The sequence below is a fragment of the Eulemur rufifrons genome, chromosome 8 (assembly GCF_041146395.1).
Source record: "Eulemur rufifrons isolate Redbay chromosome 8, OSU_ERuf_1, whole genome shotgun sequence".
NCBI classification, from domain to species: domain Eukaryota; kingdom Metazoa; phylum Chordata; class Mammalia; order Primates; family Lemuridae; genus Eulemur; species Eulemur rufifrons.
The window spans coordinates 104,880,211-104,898,177 of record NC_090990.1 but is presented as its reverse complement, the minus strand read 5'-3'; the positions used below and the strand labels follow the sequence as shown (position 1 = coordinate 104,898,177).

Sequence of the window (17,967 nt, the reverse complement as noted above, 5' to 3'; positions counted from 1 at the left end):
ATCTGTAGGGCTTATTGTAGCCAAGAATGAGAGACCTTCAGGAATATAACCCACTGTCAGACCAGAAAGCACGATTTTGACAAGGCAAAAGCAAAGTATTCTCATATATCAGCATAGCAAATACAGAGACACTATCAACTTCTAAACTGCCCTGATCTGGATTGAAATGTGGGTCCACACTTCTAAACCTCTTAATTATAGTTTTGCAGCTATTACATTGGCATGTGGGTTGGTTTTTTTTTTTTTCTTTTTTTCTTTTTTGGCATTCTAGGCTTATGATTTTCACAGCGAAATTTGGCTACGTACATAATCAAATTCTGTGTCAGTTCCCAAAAGGTAAACCAGCAATTGCTTTATTGGTCTTTACATGTGGCTGCTGTCATCAGCATCAAACACTTGAGGGTGAACTAGGTTTAAAAACATGGTGCTTAGCAATGGAGATGCCAGCAAGGCAAGAGATACAAGACTTGCCTTTACCATCAGAAAAGGGAAGACATGCATAATACATAAAATACATAGAAATAAATACATATAAGAATAAGTGGCCCAATAGTACAAGGCAGCACATACTCAACATGAGGAGAAATGTAGACAGTAACTACTATAGGAGTTCTAATGCTACAGAAATCATCCGCTGATGGGAAATTGGGGAAAGCTTGGCCCTGGAGGTGGGGCTAGTGCCAGGCTTTGAATGATGAGCAGAATGCCTGGTGTCCTACTGAGATCTACAGTAAAGGGTGTGGGACAGGGACACGAAGGGCAAAGATAACATTTGTGTAGCTGTGCTTGTGAGAAATAAGAAGCTTTAATGCTCAAGATGTTTCATTTTCCCTCTTAAGTCTCACCTGCAATTTACAGCATTTCTATTTCAAATATCACTGTTTTTTTTTTAACTTTAAAGGCATTGCCGATGAATGTATCTGAGCCTCACTGAGATACTTTGAAGGAGATATCAAAACTTTGAAGAGAAATCAAAGAATAAAGAAAGGGAGTGGGGTGGAAAACATGTCCATTGTCTAAATTAGTGGTTCTCAAAGTATGGTCTCTAATCTAGCAGCATAGATCACCTGGGGAAAAATCTTGGGCCCCACCCCAGACCTATTGAGTGAGAAACTAGGGAGGTGGGACCTAGCAATTTGTGCTTTAATAAGCCCTCCAGCTGATTCTGATACACATTAAAGTTTGAGAACCACTGATCTAAGGTAACAATTTTTCTTTAAACGAAAAAGTATTTGGAATCTGAATATATGTTGCACCAATTTGTTAACCATAATATTTGCTTTCTTTGATGGAAAAGAAAGGAGATGGATGATCCTAATAAATTTAATGTAGCAAAAAAAAAATGGCCTTATGTTCTCAAAACACTTGGGGCAAACATGAAAGATATATGAATGAAAAATGTAGTAGCTTGTTTTACTAAATACTGGTTTGTAATTTTAATAGTATTGAATTTTGTAATCAATGGACATGGGGTTTTTTCTTAATTTCTTCAAGATCTGGTCCTTTTATCATTATATATTGTTTTATACATCTTCTTTAAAGTGATTTTAATAGTGACCCTTGCTCCCACTTGTCAATTCCACTAAATACTATTATGATATGGCATGGCTGAAGCCTGTTAGCTGTGTCCAGCACCTGAATATTGCCAAATATCAGGATATGCAGATACGTATCTTTTTACATTAATAAATGCCTTTTTTGGCCGGGCGCGGTGGCTCACGCCTGTAATCCTAGCACTCTGGGAGGCCGAGGCGGGTGGATCGCTCGAGGTCAGGAGTTCGAGACCAGCCTGAGCAAGAGCGAGACCCCGTCTCTACTAAAAATAGAAAGAAATTATATGGACAACTAAAAATATATATATACAAAAAATTAGCCGGGCATGGTGGCGCATGCCTGTAGTCCCAGCTAGTCGGGAGGCTGAGGCAGTAGGATCGCTTAAGCCCAGGAGTTTGAGGTTGCTGTGAGCTAGACTGACGCCACGGCACTCACTCTAGCCCGGGCAACAGAGTGAGACTCTGTCTCAAAAAAAATAAAAATAAAAAAAAAATAAATGCCTTTTTTTCCTTAACCATCTTAATCATCTGTAAGGATGAAGCATATAGTGCTATTTTTAACCATCTGTTACTGTGAGGGAGGAATATAATTTATCTTGTTGGTTGCTAACAAAATAGTTTTCTTCTCATTTCCATCTGCGACTGACTCAGGTACTCCCCATAGCCAGCCCTTGGCTGCCATCTCTTTCCCTCATTGGGTGAATTCAGGACTTCCACTAAAATATAAACAAATGATTACAAAGTCCATTGTGTGGGTCTACTTCCATTGCCATGGTCATAGAGACACTTGGGTATACCACTGGCTAATCAAACTTTATTATGGGCTGGTAGTCTGAAGTCTTACCATCCCTTTCCAGCCTTCCTACTTCTCTGACTAGCAGCATTAGCTTCCCAGGCACACAGGCTAGAGCCTCCTGAGTCATCTTTCACTACATTCTTATTTTCTTCCTTTGAAACCATTCACTCTGTACTTTATATTCTAGCTAACATGATGTACATGTTATTTCTCTACTTGAGCCAAAAGAACTGAACTGTCATTTATGCACAATGTTACTAATAAATATAAATACGTAAAAATACAGAATTATAGGTGTTGGTTTTTCCATCTTCATTGAACATTTCTGAATTGTTTGAATTTCTTATAAGCATGAATATAATTTCCCCCCCCCAAACAATCAGAAGTTAAATCGGTAGATAATCTGGACTATATGAACCATGGCAAATCCCAGTTTTGCCAAAGTTAAATTTTTTCATCCTTAATGTTATTGAGAATTTCTGCTTTTCTCACAAGAATATTTTAAGGATCAAGTAAAAAGTTCTTTGTGAAAAAAGATTGAAGCCATGGAGTTACACAGAAACCAAAGGGGATGTACTTATTGCATATTTTACCCAATCTAGTTCTTATATGCTTTATAATCACTGGGGGTGGGAGGGGTTCTCCATAGCTAGAGTTTATAGAGCAAGGGAGACATTGGGTAAGGATGAGGTTAACAGGTTGGCAGGGCCAGATTTTTCAGGATTAGACCAGAAAAATGTAAAGTCAATATAAAGAATCAATAGACTCCCCCAGCTGACTTGACTGCTATAATGTGTTGAATGTATTACTTAAGAATATTCAAATCCTCAGAACAACATCAAAAGTTGAATATTATCTCCACTTTATACAGGAAGAAACTGATGTTTATGCAGTTTAAATAACTTGGCATTTCCTGATACACCGTGATGCTCCTGAATTTTACTAAAATATTTGTCTAAAATCTGCAAATTGCAAATAATCTTTGAGGATCTATTAATATATTATATTTGTCATATATATTCAATGGAACCATAGGCCATTAGTGCTAGAAAGCACCCAAGAAATAATCTAGCTCAATTTGTTCATATTTTTCCTCCAGTTACAGTATAAAACTCTTCTCCAACTTCGTGTCCCCATCAGATCCCTAAGTGATATAGATGTTCCTCAGAGGCCTGTCCTTGGAGCCATCTCTTATGCTATTTCCAGCCGACAGCTCTGACCCAGTATGGCCTCAACTGAACTCTCTTCAGTAGCTCCTCCTCCCAGGCTCCCTATTCCTTTGTGAAGGTGGCATTGTCCTCCCAGTCACTCAGGCAGAAAGGTCCAGAGTCATCTTTGATTACTTTTTGCCTCAATAACCCCTTGTCACCCTTTTCCTCATCCAGGTTCAGGCCATCTTCCACGTGCAATAAAGGTAACAACTTCCCTGCAGTCCACTGCTGTGGCTGATTCCCCTGTTCTCATCCTCAGCATCTCCCATTTGCTAAATCTCTGGTCTGAGACTTGGCCTCCTGCCTCAGGTGCTGCTCGCTTCTGATTCCTTTTGCACCCTCTGCCCCAGATTAACCTTAAAACACAGCTGATTATGTTACCCATCTGCTTACAGCACTGGTGGTTTTCTCTTGGCTTTTTATCCTTATTTCCTGATCTTTGCTCATCCCATAGAAAATCATTCTGCTATGTCTACAGTGTCTTTTTGTTTCTATGTATGATTTCAAAATGTACTAATTATTTTAATTTACATATATAGTATTGTTTTCAACCTCATTCCATTTATTACCATATTTCCCTCAGAAATGTTTTTAAGATCTGTCCTTGTTAGGTGTCGCTATGGTCTAAATGCATCTCCCCAAAATTTGTGTTGAAACTTAATCACCAATATGATAGTATTGAGGTGGGCCCTTAGGAGGTGATTATGCCATTAGACTCCTCATGAATGGAACTAGTGACCTTCTAAAAGAGGTGCAAGGGACACCTTCTACCACATGAAGACACACAGAAGGTACCATCTGTGAGGAACAAGTCCTCACCAGACACTGAATCTACTGTTACCTTGATCTTGGACTTTCTAGTCCCCAGAACTGTGAACAATAAATTTTTGTTGTTTATAAACTACCCAGTCTAAGGTGTTTTGTTATAGCAGCCCAAATAGATTAAGATAGGTGTCCATTTAGTCTCTTATTGGTGCAGAATACTCCATGGAACGTGTCACAGTTTATCCACTCTCCCAGTGAAGAATGTCCACATTGTTTACAATGTCCCATCATTCTTGTCCTGTTCTCTCAGAGACCTGTGTGAGAATTTCTTTTGGATAGATATCCAAGAATTGCTGGTTCCTATGATCTGTGGCTGTCCCCCCCGCAGGGCACCAAGCATCTAAGCCCTCCATCCCAGCCAATCCTTAGCATTATTCAACTTTCCACTGTTTGCTGAACTATCCAGTATAAAGTGACATCTCATTATTGTTTAATTTGCCATTCTCTGATTATTAGTCATTATGAGCATCTCAGCATATTAGATTTAATGCTTTCTCTTCTATAATCCACCCATTTGAATCTTTTCTCCTACACTGTTTATAGCATAAAACCTATCCCCTCCCTTTTGGCATTCAAGATTCTAAATAAGCTGGCCTCAAAGTCTCCACCACTAAAAATTTATTTCTCATCACTGGTCTTGGCCTACCCTGTGGAGTAGCCACCATCCACAAACCTTTTATTTTTCTGGTTCTTCTGCCTGGATTAGACAAAGTTTTCCTACAAGAAGACCTCCAGAATTGATCTTTGCCTCTGAACTCCCGATAATTCAATGTGCATCTTTCTTTGCCACTTACCATAGCATGCCTTCCATTAGAGTGCATGTCTTCTCCTCACAGAGCCCAAAGATCTGGTTCCCCTTTCTGCAAACTTACATAGCTGCCCCCTTCTATGAAAAGATACTGGGATTCCTATTGAACAAAATAATAAATTTTAATCTGGCTGGCAATTTCACTTTGTTCCGGGTAATTTTCTCTATTGCAGTGGTTTCTAGTTGCAGGTTGCAGATATTATCATGGTTGTTAATGATGCCATTAATACTGATTTATTACATGTGAGGCTCTGTTCTAAATATTTTGTATGGGGTGTAGAACCTCTTTTCATCCTCACAGTAATCCTGAAGTGGGTGCAATTATCCTGTTTTACACATGAGGAAATTTGAGATCCAAATCTTTTGTCTCTGGAGCCTTTTTCTGCTTAAGGGTCACGAGCTTTGGCCCTACCCTTTTAAGGGACCTCAGGTCCCAATTCACCATCAGTGAGGTCCCCACACTTGTTTCGCATCCCTTCTCTCACCTCTGCCATCCTTCCTCCTATTCTCTCCCTGCCTCTCTTTAGATGTACACTTCATTCACTGCTCTTGAACAAACTGCAATTCCCTACTACATTCCAAAGAAATTCTGTCCGCAGGGCAAAATCTGATGTCTTCCGGGGGATACAAAAACAGAACTCCTCACATGTCTAAAGAAAACACCTTAAGGAACGATACAGATCGCAACTTTTAGAGTGCCTTCCCAAGGTGAGAGTAAGTCTCCGTCTGTGGACCTGGATGGGCGAAGATCGGTTCAATTAAGGGCAACTTCACAAGTACGCACCCACCCCTACCCCGCGGGGTTGACTTGGGAAACAGAATGTGGGGAATGTTATCCAGCTGGCGGAGGCATTACTGGCCACATCTACAACCGATTCGCAGCCAAAGAGCAGAAATCCCCAACTTTGTAAGACAGAAATGCCGCGAGACCGAGTTGGTGAATCCCCTAGCCCTAAGGCCGCGCCTGGTGAAGCCTTTCGGCGGGAGCGAGGCCGCGGGCGCGGGCCAACCGGCGCGCCGCTCTCGGCTCCGGGAAAAGGCCAACCCAGCCCAGCCCAGCCCAGCCGTCCCCGGGACTGCGAGTGCCGAGCGTCCCCTGGTGACTCCCGGCCTCAGCTCATTCTCCCCTCGGACGCCCTTCTCGCCACCACCAGCCCATCCCCGCTCCCATCTCCCCGCGCCGGGCAAGTTCCAATTCTGGGCCGCCGTCACATAGCAAAGGACGCCCCAGGAGAGCCGGACTGCGGAAACGCGCAAGCCGGCCGCTGCGGGAGGGCCAGTGGCCGCCGCAAAGGTGCAAAACTGCCGTGTCCCGGCCGCGCCCAGGAAAGCAGCGGCCACCTCGCCAGCCCAGATAAGCAAGTTGACCGAACTCCGCTAAATCTCGAAATGGCACCGCAGGAAGGGACTGGACTGGACCGGACACCTGGGCCCCGACTCTTTGTCGGGAGCCTAACTAATTAGTGCTTTCCCCGTTCTAGTGCCGGAAGGAAGAGCTCGGGGGACAAACGATACAGCTCCTTCCCAGTGCTGCTGTGGGTGGCTCTGAAAAGAGCCTTTGGATGTGATGGAACCTCGAACCGAGCGCGCACTTCTTAAGCCCGCTCCCCACGGATGCGACGGGCCAGCTGGATGTCCTTGGGCATGATGGTCACTCGCTTGGCGTGGATGGCACACAGGTTCGTGTCTTCGAACAACCCCACCAGGTAGGCCTCGCTCGCCTCCTGCAGCGCCATCACGGCCGAGCTCTGGAAGCGCAGGTCCGTCTTAAAGTCCTGCGCGATCTCGCGCACCAGCCGCTGGAAGGGCAGCTTGCGGATCAGCAGCTCGGTGGATTTCTGGTAGCGCCGGATCTCCCGCAGGGCCACGGTGCCCGGCCGGTAGCGGTGCGGCTTCTTCACGCCGCCCGTGGCCGGCGCGCTCTTGCGGGCTGCCTTGGTGGCCAGCTGCTTCCTCGGGGCCTTGCCACCGGTCGACTTACGGGCAGTCTGCTTCGTACGGGCCATGGCGAAACAAAACGCAAGCTTACCGACGCCGCGGCAGGGGGAGAAACGAGATCTCGGCCCGCGGCAAGCAGTCTTTATAGGCACAGTCTTTTCCCGATTGGGCGGGACAGTAATTGAAAGTCCCGCGCTGGCTGTCCATTGGCTGTGACGTTTCCTGTCCTAGAGTCACCGGTTGGCTTCGGCAGAATGCTTTCTAACCCCGCCTTCCCGCCCCCCTTTCTGCTTTGCGGTTGGCCAACAGTTTTCCAGCCTTGTTTTTTCCTCATTCTTTCAGGAGTAAAGTCATTTTCGATTGCAGCTTTGTCACATTGTTCCTACCCAGCCCTTCACCTCCTTGGAACACGCTCTCGCCACCGTACCCCTTTTCCTTTCTTCGCTGCGTAGCTCCCAAATTGAACCTCGACCTTCCCTCTGTGTCCCCCTACCCCAGTTGCTTCTTGGCGGATCGTCTTCCGCCTGTTCGGCGCTTTTCCGATGGGAGGGTTGCCCGCCTCCACGGCGCAAGATCCCGCCTCCGAAAGCCCAAGAGGGGAACCTGTGTCTCCGCTGCGAAAGCGCTTAAGGGGGGGGGGGGGGCGGATACTAAGCCAGCCGTTAAACCAAGACCCAGTTCTCTCGCACTCCCCTCTCGACGGGGGCTGGGGAGTGTGTTGGTGATGGCGAGCACGCACCCCCACCCCCAGCACTAGAACTCATCTAAGTATCGGCAAAGGCCTGGGGGATCAGCTGAGGGCTTGACATCAGGTGCTGCCATAGCGCTAATGCTCATGACCGAGCCGCCCGCGGGCGCCCTAGGTGTTTGGGACCTTTACCTGCGCTATTAAGTCTGAAGACTTAAGGACTCAAAGTAGGGAGATGTCGAGACCTAAGAGAAGCGGCTGGGAGCAGGGGACAAATGGTCCCGCCCCCCACCCCTCCCGTTATCTTCAGGTTCGGCATTTATTACTGAGAAACAAGGAGACCCAGAAGACTAGCCTACATAACAGCTCTTTATTTGAAATAGTGGGTGGCTCTGAAAAGAGCCTTTGATTTCACAGGGGATCCCTATCTGAGATGCGGGTTGGGCTGGGCTTCCGGATGTAGGCCTCACTTGCCCTTTGCCTTGTGGTGGCTCTCGGTCTTCTTGGGGAGCAACACGGCCTGGATGTTAGGCAAGACGCCGCCCTGGGCGATGGTGACCTTGCCCAGCAGCTTGTTCAGCTCCTCGTCGTTGCGGATGGCCAGCTGGAGGTGACGAGGAATGATGCGCGTCTTCTTGTTGTCTCGGGCCGCGTTGCCCGCCAGTTCCAGGATTTCCGCGGTCAGGTACTCGAGAACAGCCGCCATATAGACGGGCGCACCGGCCCCCACCCGCTCGGCATAGTTGCCTTTGCGAAGCAAGCGGTGCACTCGCCCCACCGGGAACTGAAGCCCAGCGCGAGACGACCGCGACTTGGCCTTCGCACGGGCTTTGCCTCCTTGCTTGCCACGACCAGACATGACAGCGATAGTTACTGCAAAAGCCTCCTGCTTGACGACCGACAAAGTCGCCGCAAACCGGGCGGCTTCACCCTTTTATAGGCAGAACGGGGATTGTCCACGGAGCATTCTGATTGGCTAAAGCATAGCTTTGTCCCGATGGCCAATACGCTAGCGCAGCCAGAATCCACTCATTTACATAATCTCGTCTCCCGGCTCTGGCGCCGCTGAAAATGCGCCAATCACAACGCAGCGTAATCGGAGCCCTAATTTGCATATAGCCTCTATAAGTACAGAGTCGTTTCCGGTAGACCCCGTCCTGATCCTGTTGTTGCGCTTGCGGTTGTTGCTGCTTGTGCTTGTCGCTATGCCTGAGCCAGCGAAGTCTGCTCCGGCTCCTAAGAAGGGCTCCAAGAAGGCCGTCACCAAAGCCCAGAAAAAGGATGGCAAGAAGCGTAAGCGCAGCCGCAAGGAGAGCTACTCTATCTACGTGTACAAGGTGCTGAAGCAGGTCCACCCGGACACCGGCATCTCGTCCAAGGCCATGGGCATCATGAACTCGTTCGTCAACGACATCTTCGAGCGCATCGCCGGCGAAGCGTCCCGCCTGGCGCATTACAACAAGCGCTCCACCATCACGTCCCGCGAGATCCAGACGGCCGTGCGCCTGCTGCTGCCCGGCGAGCTGGCCAAGCATGCCGTGTCCGAGGGCACCAAGGCGGTCACCAAGTACACCAGCTCCAAGTGAGTCCCTGCTGGGACGCGGCGCTCGCTCGCGCGAGTGGCCGGCCTCTTCACTCCAAAGGCTCTTTTCAGAGCCCCCTATTTTCTCCATGAAAGAAGCTGTCCCGTGTTGTTCTTCGCAGTTTTGTTTTTGGTATTGCCTCTGGTTAAAGTCAACAACTTGCCGGGCGCGGTGGCTCACGCCGGTGATCCTAGCACTCTTTGAAGCCGAGGCGGCATAATCGGTTGAGGTCAGGAGTTCAATAAAGCTGAACTAAGTACAAGCATCCACGTCTCATCTGTTTAAGCATTGGTGTAGGCTTGGTTATGTGAGTTGGTGGACGAGTTTTAACCACAGATACGCTGGGGGTTGCCAGAGAAGACTGGACCTGAAACTGACTTTAGCTTAGTCTCAGCTGTGAATATGTGCTCAGCATTTCTTTAGAAAGCAACTTAACTGTTAATTCTGATGTTTGTGCAAGATAGAAAGTTGAATGAACAAAGGTACGATATTCTAGTCTTTAACAGCGGTGAAGTGGTGGAATTTAATATTTTGCATTATGTGTTTCTGAGGTAGATATTAACAAGTAATTCAACTTGTATGTATGGTGCCTAGAAATTTTGCATTTGTGTCCTTGGTTCACAGACACGTGCCTACACCATTTATGTGAAGATTCCTCAGTGAGGTAGATGGAAGCCTCATTTTGATAACCCAGAAATTAACCGATAATGCTGGTGCCATCCATGCTTTCTACTTCACATACCCTAAAATCCACTTAGTATTATATGGTAGGATCTTCCCCCCAAGAATTACTCAGAAAAGCTTGTCCTACTTAAGCATTAGTTTCATACAATGGCAACAAAATAATGCATAATTTTTGAAGCCACAGTTTGAAATGCTTGAAGAGCAGAAAGAGTCCCAAATACGGTCCCAAGGTAGGTTGATTGGGTGTATTCTCAGTGCTTTGGGAGCGCTTGTACTACTAGAGATAGGAAGTGGAATAACACAACCTCGTTAGCTTTAAAGATCGTGCTGGATGCTTTGGGAATCATAACTCCTAGTCTGGCCACAGTAGAAGCAAGGGAACAAATTAGACTCTTGCAATGTAGGCTAGAGCAATGATTCTTCTAGTGTGCCAACCAGCATCTATTAAAAATGAACGTTCTTCAGGTCCCAATAATTTGTGTTAACAAGGTCTCAGGGTGATTGAGGAATTCTAAAGTGAGATAACCACTGGATAGATATGTTGGATTGGAGTACAGTGGTAGTAATGGAGACATAAATGTTGGATTATGTTTTAGAGGTTGACTCAATAGGTCTTGCTGAAGAATAGAATTTAGGTAAGAGTGAAATCCCTAGATGTTTGGCTTGAGCAATTTGGTAGACAGTGGTGGTGTTAATTAGGTTGGAATACTGGGAGAAGGTATTGGTTGGGGCACTGAAGGGGGAGATCCAGAGTTCTGATTTTTCAGAAGCTGTTTGATATGCAAGTTGATAGGTGCAGTTGGCAGTTTGAGAGATGCACCTGGGGCTCAGCGAAGACAATACGAAACTGCCTTTAAGGACTATTTATGAACACAGAGCAGTGGAAATGATGGGTACTATTAGCATTTATTTTTGTTTCTGTAACAGTACTGCTACATATGTTTTCCAGAAAGTAGATTTTACCCACAGTTTTTAGGGTTGGACTGATTAGTTTAAATGTTGGCCTAATTGCCTTCCCACTGTGGTTTGTTCAGGAATGTAGACCCATCTAATTGGCATTTTAACATTTCGGGAATTGAACTGAGTAAGGGAGTGTAGAGTGCTGTTTTCTTTTGGGAAAGATGTTTCTTTGCTTTCAAGAAGCAGCATCAGGATGGGGTGGTTTGTGGGTATGAAGGAAAGAATGATTATAGAGAATATGCAGGGGAGGGCACAGTGTGGGGGGAAACAGAGAACTGAGCCCCTGATGGAGTTAGCCAAGCTTGGAGCTCTGCTGTACCTTTGGACTCAAATTACACCAATTGTCTGACATATTTAAATGGGTTTGAATCTTGAAATATTTCCGGAATATTAACAAATAATTTCCCAGGTTAAAAGAAAAAATGATAAACCTTTCATATCGAAAGTTCTCACAGAAGTCAAATAGTATATAGATAAAGACAAATAGAGGTGCTCAAAGGACACATTTGGACCAAATATCCAAGTGCTAAAATCAATATTTGACTAAGGCCAAAAATTAATATTACCATTATAAAAGGAATGACAGGGATAAAAATATGTGAAATTTTATTTAAAAACTTAAACCATGTAAATCTATTAAAAAGTTTAGTAGTTGTTTTAGTTTCCTAGGGGTACCATAACAAAATCCATTAACTATATGGCTCAAAACAACAGAAATTTATTTTCTTATGGTTCTAGAGGCTAGAAGTCTGAAATCAAAGTGTTTGCAGGGCCATGTTCTCTCCAAAGCCACTAGGGCTTTTCTTGTCTTTCAGTGTCTGGTAGCCCCAGTTCTTCCTTGGTTTGAGGCATCATAACTGTAATCTCTGCCACAGTCTTCTTCCTGTGTGTCTCTATGTTTTATTATAAGGATACCAATTATATTGGATTAGGGCCTGCCCTAATGACCTCATTTTTAACTTGATTACATCTACAAAGACCCTATTCCAAATAAGGCAAAATTGTAAGGCGTTGGGGGTTAGACTTCAGCTTGTATTTGTAGCCATAATTCAACCCATAACAGTAGTCAACAGCTTCGGTAGGCTGAATATGGCCCCTAAGTATGTCCACATTCTAATCCCCAGAACTTGTGAATGTTACCTTACATGGCCAAAGGGGACTTTGCAGATGTGATTCTGAGATTGAGAGAGAATCCTGGATTATCTCTCTGGTTTAGACCCCAAGTATAAACACCAAAGTTTTTATAAGAGAAAGGCTCTTAAGAAGGTCAAGGGAAGAAGGCAAAAAGCAGAGATTTGAAAATGGTAGGATGCTGACTTTGAAGATGTAGGAAGGGACAATAAAATCAGAAAAACCCCTCTAGAAGCTGGAGAAGAGATGGAAACAGACTCCATTAGAGCCTCTAGAGGGAGCAGTCTTGATTTCTAGGTAGTGAAACCGATTTTTTACCTCTGACATCCATAATTGTAAGAGAATAAAGTGTTTTAAACCACCAAGTGTGTAGTAATTTGTTACAGCAACCATAGGAAAGTAATAAAGCAGCTATACAGGATTTTTTTTTGACAGTTGGAGAAATTTCAATATACATTGTATATTATTTACTGTCATTATTGAATCAATATTTGTTGGGTGTTATGATGGTATTGTAGTTTTCCTTGTCCCGTACAGAAGAAACAGTTTTCTCCTTGTCCACTACAGAAGGAAAAAATATTTTTAAGGCTAAGTAGTTTTAACGATACAAGCTGCTGAGTACTCGCTGGAGGACATTCTATAATTAGCAGGCCTGGTTTCTTGCAATCCTTGAGCATCTTTCCTCCTTATCTTTATCCCTAAGATGCTAAAACACCATACAGCTATGGGGAATTGTAGGTACCAACACCTGAGTAAACAGGTCTACCATTTATGACAAATAAAAAGCAGCCTTTTGTAGTATTTTATTCTGTTGTTTAACGTCTTGAAACTGAACAATACAGTACACGTTTATTCAGTGTACTGAAAGGAATACGAGGTAAAAGGGCTGTTTAAACTAAAAACCGCTTTAACCAAAGAATTGAAATACCCAAGTACAGAAAAAAATGTTTACTGTAGGTCCTGAGGCATGGTCTCAAGAGTATTGATTTACCATATCCATACAAATATTTATTTTAGGTTATTACAAAGTTTTGAAAACGATATAAATTGCAGTTACTTCACAGTATTGCGCAAATCTACTTGCTTTACCTAATTAACCACTGCTTCACCCATTCACTCTCCGTTCTTCTGAGATTTTTATTAGTATCCGCTGCATACGGTTTCATTTTGGAACAAGCAAAATCTATGCACACGAACATAGACTCTTCTTAAGCTAGTACTCGACTGACCTACAGAATATGGCTCCACCTAGTGTTCCGTTCCCGTCATCTGAAGAACGGCGGATATTAACTAAGTAAAGAAATAGGTAGCTGTTAGGGAAAGGGACTTAAAAGAAATTGCGAAAAACCAACAGGAAAACAGCTTCTTTCATGGAAAAAATAGGTGGCTCTGAAAAGAGCCTTTGGAGTGAAGAGGCCGGCCACTCGCGCGAGCGAGCGCCGCGTCCCAGCAGGGACTCACTTGGAGCTGGTGTACTTGGTGACCGCCTTGGTGCCCTCGGACACGGCATGCTTGGCCAGCTCGCCGGGCAGCAGCAGGCGCACGGCCGTCTGGATCTCGCGGGACGTGATGGTGGAGCGCTTGTTGTAATGCGCCAGGCGGGACGCTTCGCCGGCGATGCGCTCGAAGATGTCGTTGACGAACGAGTTCATGATGCCCATGGCCTTGGACGAGATGCCGGTGTCCGGGTGGACCTGCTTCAGCACCTTGTACACGTAGATAGAGTAGCTCTCCTTGCGGCTGCGCTTACGCTTCTTGCCATCCTTTTTCTGGGCTTTGGTGACGGCCTTCTTGGAGCCCTTCTTAGGAGCCGGAGCAGACTTCGCTGGCTCAGGCATAGCGACAAGCACAAGCAGCAACAACCGCAAGCGCAACAACAGGATCAGGACGGGGTCTACCGGAAACGACTCTGTACTTATAGAGGCTATATGCAAATTAGGGCTCCGATTACGCTGCGTTGTGATTGGCGCATTTTCAGCGGCGCCAGAGCCGGGAGACGAGATTATGTAAATGAGTGGATTCTGGCTGCGCTAGCGTATTGGCCATCGGGACAAAGCTATGCTTTAGCCAATCAGAATGCTCCGTGGACAATCCCCGTTCTGCCTATAAAAGGGTGAAGCCGCCCGGTTTGCGGCGACTTTGTCGGTCGTCAAGCAGGAGGCTTTTGCAGTAACTATCGCTGTCATGTCTGGTCGTGGCAAGCAAGGAGGCAAAGCCCGTGCGAAGGCCAAGTCGCGGTCGTCTCGCGCTGGGCTTCAGTTCCCGGTGGGGCGAGTGCACCGCTTGCTTCGCAAAGGCAACTATGCCGAGCGGGTGGGGGCCGGTGCGCCCGTCTATATGGCGGCTGTTCTCGAGTACCTGACCGCGGAAATCCTGGAACTGGCGGGCAACGCGGCCCGAGACAACAAGAAGACGCGCATCATTCCTCGTCACCTCCAGCTGGCCATCCGCAACGACGAGGAGCTGAACAAGCTGCTGGGCAAGGTCACCATCGCCCAGGGCGGCGTCTTGCCTAACATCCAGGCCGTGTTGCTCCCCAAGAAGACCGAGAGCCACCACAAGGCAAAGGGCAAGTGAGGCCTACATCCGGAAGCCCAGCCCAACCCGCATCTCAGATAGGGATCCCCTGTGAAATCAAAGGCTCTTTTCAGAGCCACCCACTATTTCAAATAAAGAGCTGTTATGTAGGCTAGTCTTCTGGGTCTCCTTGTTTCTCAGTAATAAATGCCGAACCTGAAGATAACGGGAGGGGTGGGGGGCGGGACCATTTGTCCCCTGCTCCCAGCCGCTTCTCTTAGGTCTCGACATCTCCCTACTTTGAGTCCTTAAGTCTTCAGACTTAATAGCGCAGGTAAAGGTCCCAAACACCTAGGGCGCCCGCGGGCGGCTCGGTCATGAGCATTAGCGCTATGGCAGCACCTGATGTCAAGCCCTCAGCTGATCCCCCAGGCCTTTGCCGATACTTAGATGAGTTCTAGTGCTGGGGGTGGGGGTGCGTGCTCGCCATCACCAACACACTCCCCAGCCCCCGTCGAGAGGGGAGTGCGAGAGAACTGGGTCTTGGTTTAACGGCTGGCTTAGTATCCGCCCCCCCCCCCCCCTTAAGCGCTTTCGCAGCGGAGACACAGGTTCCCCTCTTGGGCTTTCGGAGGCGGGATCTTGCGCCGTGGAGGCGGGCAACCCTCCCATCGGAAAAGCGCCGAACAGGCGGAAGACGATCCGCCAAGAAGCAACTGGGGTAGGGGGACACAGAGGGAAGGTCGAGGTTCAATTTGGGAGCTACGCAGCGAAGAAAGGAAAAGGGGTACGGTGGCGAGAGCGTGTTCCAAGGAGGTGAAGGGCTGGGTAGGAACAATGTGACAAAGCTGCAATCGAAAATGACTTTACTCCTGAAAGAATGAGGAAAAAACAAGGCTGGAAAACTGTTGGCCAACCGCAAAGCAGAAAGGGGGGCGGGAAGGCGGGGTTAGAAAGCATTCTGCCGAAGCCAACCGGTGACTCTAGGACAGGAAACGTCACAGCCAATGGACAGCCAGCGCGGGACTTTCAATTACTGTCCCGCCCAATCGGGAAAAGACTGTGCCTATAAAGACTGCTTGCCGCGGGCCGAGATCTCGTTTCTCCCCCTGCCGCGGCGTCGGTAAGCTTGCGTTTTGTTTCGCCATGGCCCGTACGAAGCAGACTGCCCGTAAGTCGACCGGTGGCAAGGCCCCGAGGAAGCAGCTGGCCACCAAGGCAGCCCGCAAGAGCGCGCCGGCCACGGGCGGCGTGAAGAAGCCGCACCGCTACCGGCCGGGCACCGTGGCCCTGCGGGAGATCCGGCGCTACCAGAAATCCACCGAGCTGCTGATCCGCAAGCTGCCCTTCCAGCGGCTGGTGCGCGAGATCGCGCAGGACTTTAAGACGGACCTGCGCTTCCAGAGCTCGGCCGTGATGGCGCTGCAGGAGGCGAGCGAGGCCTACCTGGTGGGGTTGTTCGAAGACACGAACCTGTGTGCCATCCACGCCAAGCGAGTGACCATCATGCCCAAGGACATCCAGCTGGCCCGTCGCATCCGTGGGGAGCGGGCTTAAGAAGTGCGCGCTCGGTTCGAGGTTCCATCACATCCAAAGGCTCTTTTCAGAGCCACCCACAGCAGCACTGGGAAGGAGCTGTATCGTTTGTCCCCCGAGCTCTTCCTTCCGGCACTAGAACGGGGAAAGCACTAATTAGTTAGGCTCCCGACAAAGAGTCGGGGCCCAGGTGTCCGGTCCAGTCCAGTCCCTTCCTGCGGTGCCATTTCGAGATTTAGCGGAGTTCGGTCAACTTGCTTATCTGGGCTGGCGAGGTGGCCGCTGCTTTCCTGGGCGCGGCCGGGACACGGCAGTTTTGCACCTTTGCGGCGGCCACTGGCCCTCCCGCAGCGGCCGGCTTGCGCGTTTCCGCAGTCCGGCTCTCCTGGGGCGTCCTTTGCTATGTGACGGCGGCCCAGAATTGGAACTTGCCCGGCGCGGGGAGATGGGAGCGGGGATGGGCTGGTGGTGGCGAGAAGGGCGTCCGAGGGGAGAATGAGCTGAGGCCGGGAGTCACCAGGGGACGCTCGGCACTCGCAGTCCCGGGGACGGCTGGGCTGGGCTGGGCTGGGTTGGCCTTTTCCCGGAGCCGAGAGCGGCGCGCCGGTTGGCCCGCGCCCGCGGCCTCGCTCCCGCCGAAAGGCTTCACCAGGCGCGGCCTTAGGGCTAGGGAGGGAAGTCACCAGCTGAGTCTCCCTTGTCTTTTCTGGAGGATAGTAAAAGAATCAGAGACGTGAGCTCTGTGTGCATATTCAAGATCTGATTCAGCGCTAGGCTCTGAGTTGAAGTTACTGGGCAGCAATGAACCAACGGAAGGCAGAATGTTTCCCTCTTCTCCCCGCATCTGAGCGCCCCAAGAGCTGTGAGACCAGACTTGAAGCTGGGTTAGGGAGACAATTCCTAGATGAGGTGAGAGTGGAAGTCTGAGGCCTCTTGGTCTCTTTTAGGACTGAGTCTGTTCAACTGGAGTGGGACAGTATATTGCAGAGCCCATACTACACAAGACTTGTAACCTTTATCATTGTTTATTTGTACCTGGAAATGGCCAGAGTTTGCTTTTGTTTTGTGTCAGCACAGTTATAGGGAAAAGCATTACAAGACTGGAGAATTGCCAGAGGAGAATAGAAACTGAAGCAGATACACTTTTGAAAAGTTTTTTGCCCTTCAAAAGGAATGTGAGAAAAAGGGAGAGGCAGTGTGGATTGTGGCCATTCCCGACATGAGGTGCCACGATTTTTCGTTCCAGTCTCACAGGGATTTTCAGAATATAAACGCTGTAATTGGGGTGAATTGTGCTCCTACCCCCCTCCTCAAGCCCAAATTCATATGTTGAAGCCCTACCCCCAGCACCTCAGAAGGTGACTGTATTTGGAGACAGGACCTTTAAAGAGATAATTAAGGCATGGTTACTGGCAGGGCTGAGGCAGGAGGATTTCTTGAGGCTGGGAGTTCCAGACCAGTCTGGGCAACATAGCAAGACCCTGTCTCTACAAAAAACAAATTAAGTTAAAATGTGGTAATTAAATTAACAAATTAAGTGACTGATTAACAAATTAAGTTAAAATGTTGTTAGGGTGGCCCCAACCCAAGATTACTGGTGTTCTTATAAAGAGATTATTAGAACATAGAGGGATAACCATCTGCAAGCCAAGGAGAAAGCCCTCAATACCTTGATCTTGGACTTCTAGCCTCCAGAATGGTGAGAAAATTAATTTCTGTGGTCTTTTGTTATGGTAT

The 17,967-nt window shown here is 47.6% G+C and overlaps 6 protein-coding genes across 6 annotated transcripts; 3 read left to right on the top strand and 3 right to left on the bottom strand.

Annotated features, from left to right (window-relative positions):
* Positions 1-6,788: 6,788 nt before the first annotated feature.
* On the bottom strand, positions 6,789-7,199 carry LOC138390053 (histone H3). Its single transcript, XM_069478873.1, has one exon. It carries the CDS (start codon positions 7,197-7,199, stop codon positions 6,789-6,791), a length of 411 nt encoding a protein of 136 aa, XP_069334974.1.
* A 979-nt stretch (positions 7,200-8,178) lies between these two features.
* LOC138390052 (histone H2A type 2-A) lies at positions 8,179-8,705 on the bottom strand. Its single transcript, XM_069478872.1, has one exon. The coding sequence runs from the start codon at positions 8,676-8,678 to the stop codon at positions 8,286-8,288; it is 393 nt and encodes a 130-aa protein (XP_069334973.1). The 5' UTR covers positions 8,679-8,705; the 3' UTR covers positions 8,179-8,285.
* A 296-nt stretch (positions 8,706-9,001) lies between these two features.
* On the top strand, positions 9,002-9,466 carry LOC138390051 (histone H2B type 2-E). Its single transcript, XM_069478871.1, has one exon. It carries the CDS (start codon positions 9,025-9,027, stop codon positions 9,403-9,405), a length of 381 nt encoding a protein of 126 aa, XP_069334972.1. The 5' UTR covers positions 9,002-9,024; the 3' UTR covers positions 9,406-9,466.
* A 4,058-nt stretch (positions 9,467-13,524) lies between these two features.
* Positions 13,525-14,038, bottom strand: LOC138390050 (histone H2B type 2-E). Its single transcript, XM_069478869.1, has one exon. It carries the CDS (start codon positions 14,013-14,015, stop codon positions 13,635-13,637), a length of 381 nt encoding a protein of 126 aa, XP_069334970.1. The 5' UTR covers positions 14,016-14,038; the 3' UTR covers positions 13,525-13,634.
* A 273-nt stretch (positions 14,039-14,311) lies between these two features.
* LOC138390049 (histone H2A type 2-A) lies at positions 14,312-14,846 on the top strand. Its single transcript, XM_069478868.1, has one exon. It carries the CDS (start codon positions 14,362-14,364, stop codon positions 14,752-14,754), a length of 393 nt encoding a protein of 130 aa, XP_069334969.1. The 5' UTR covers positions 14,312-14,361; the 3' UTR covers positions 14,755-14,846.
* A 993-nt stretch (positions 14,847-15,839) lies between these two features.
* Positions 15,840-16,252, top strand: H3C15 (H3 clustered histone 15). The gene has a single exon (XM_069478867.1). The coding sequence runs from the start codon at positions 15,841-15,843 to the stop codon at positions 16,249-16,251; it is 411 nt and encodes a 136-aa protein (XP_069334968.1). The 5' UTR covers position 15,840; the 3' UTR covers position 16,252.
* Positions 16,253-17,967: the final 1,715 nt, after the last annotated feature.

Bases quoted from the DNA above. Each gene is read 5' to 3' on its own strand.
- LOC138390053 (XM_069478873.1), bottom strand. From the start codon at position 7,199: ATGGCCCGTACGAAGCAGACTGCCCGTAAGTCGACCGGTGGCAAGGCC.
- LOC138390052 (XM_069478872.1), bottom strand. From the start codon at position 8,678: ATGTCTGGTCGTGGCAAGCAAGGAGGCAAAGCCCGTGCGAAGGCCAAG.
- LOC138390051 (XM_069478871.1), top strand. From the start codon at position 9,025: ATGCCTGAGCCAGCGAAGTCTGCTCCGGCTCCTAAGAAGGGCTCCAAG.
- LOC138390050 (XM_069478869.1), bottom strand. From the start codon at position 14,015: ATGCCTGAGCCAGCGAAGTCTGCTCCGGCTCCTAAGAAGGGCTCCAAG.
- LOC138390049 (XM_069478868.1), top strand. From the start codon at position 14,362: ATGTCTGGTCGTGGCAAGCAAGGAGGCAAAGCCCGTGCGAAGGCCAAG.
- H3C15 (XM_069478867.1), top strand. From the start codon at position 15,841: ATGGCCCGTACGAAGCAGACTGCCCGTAAGTCGACCGGTGGCAAGGCC.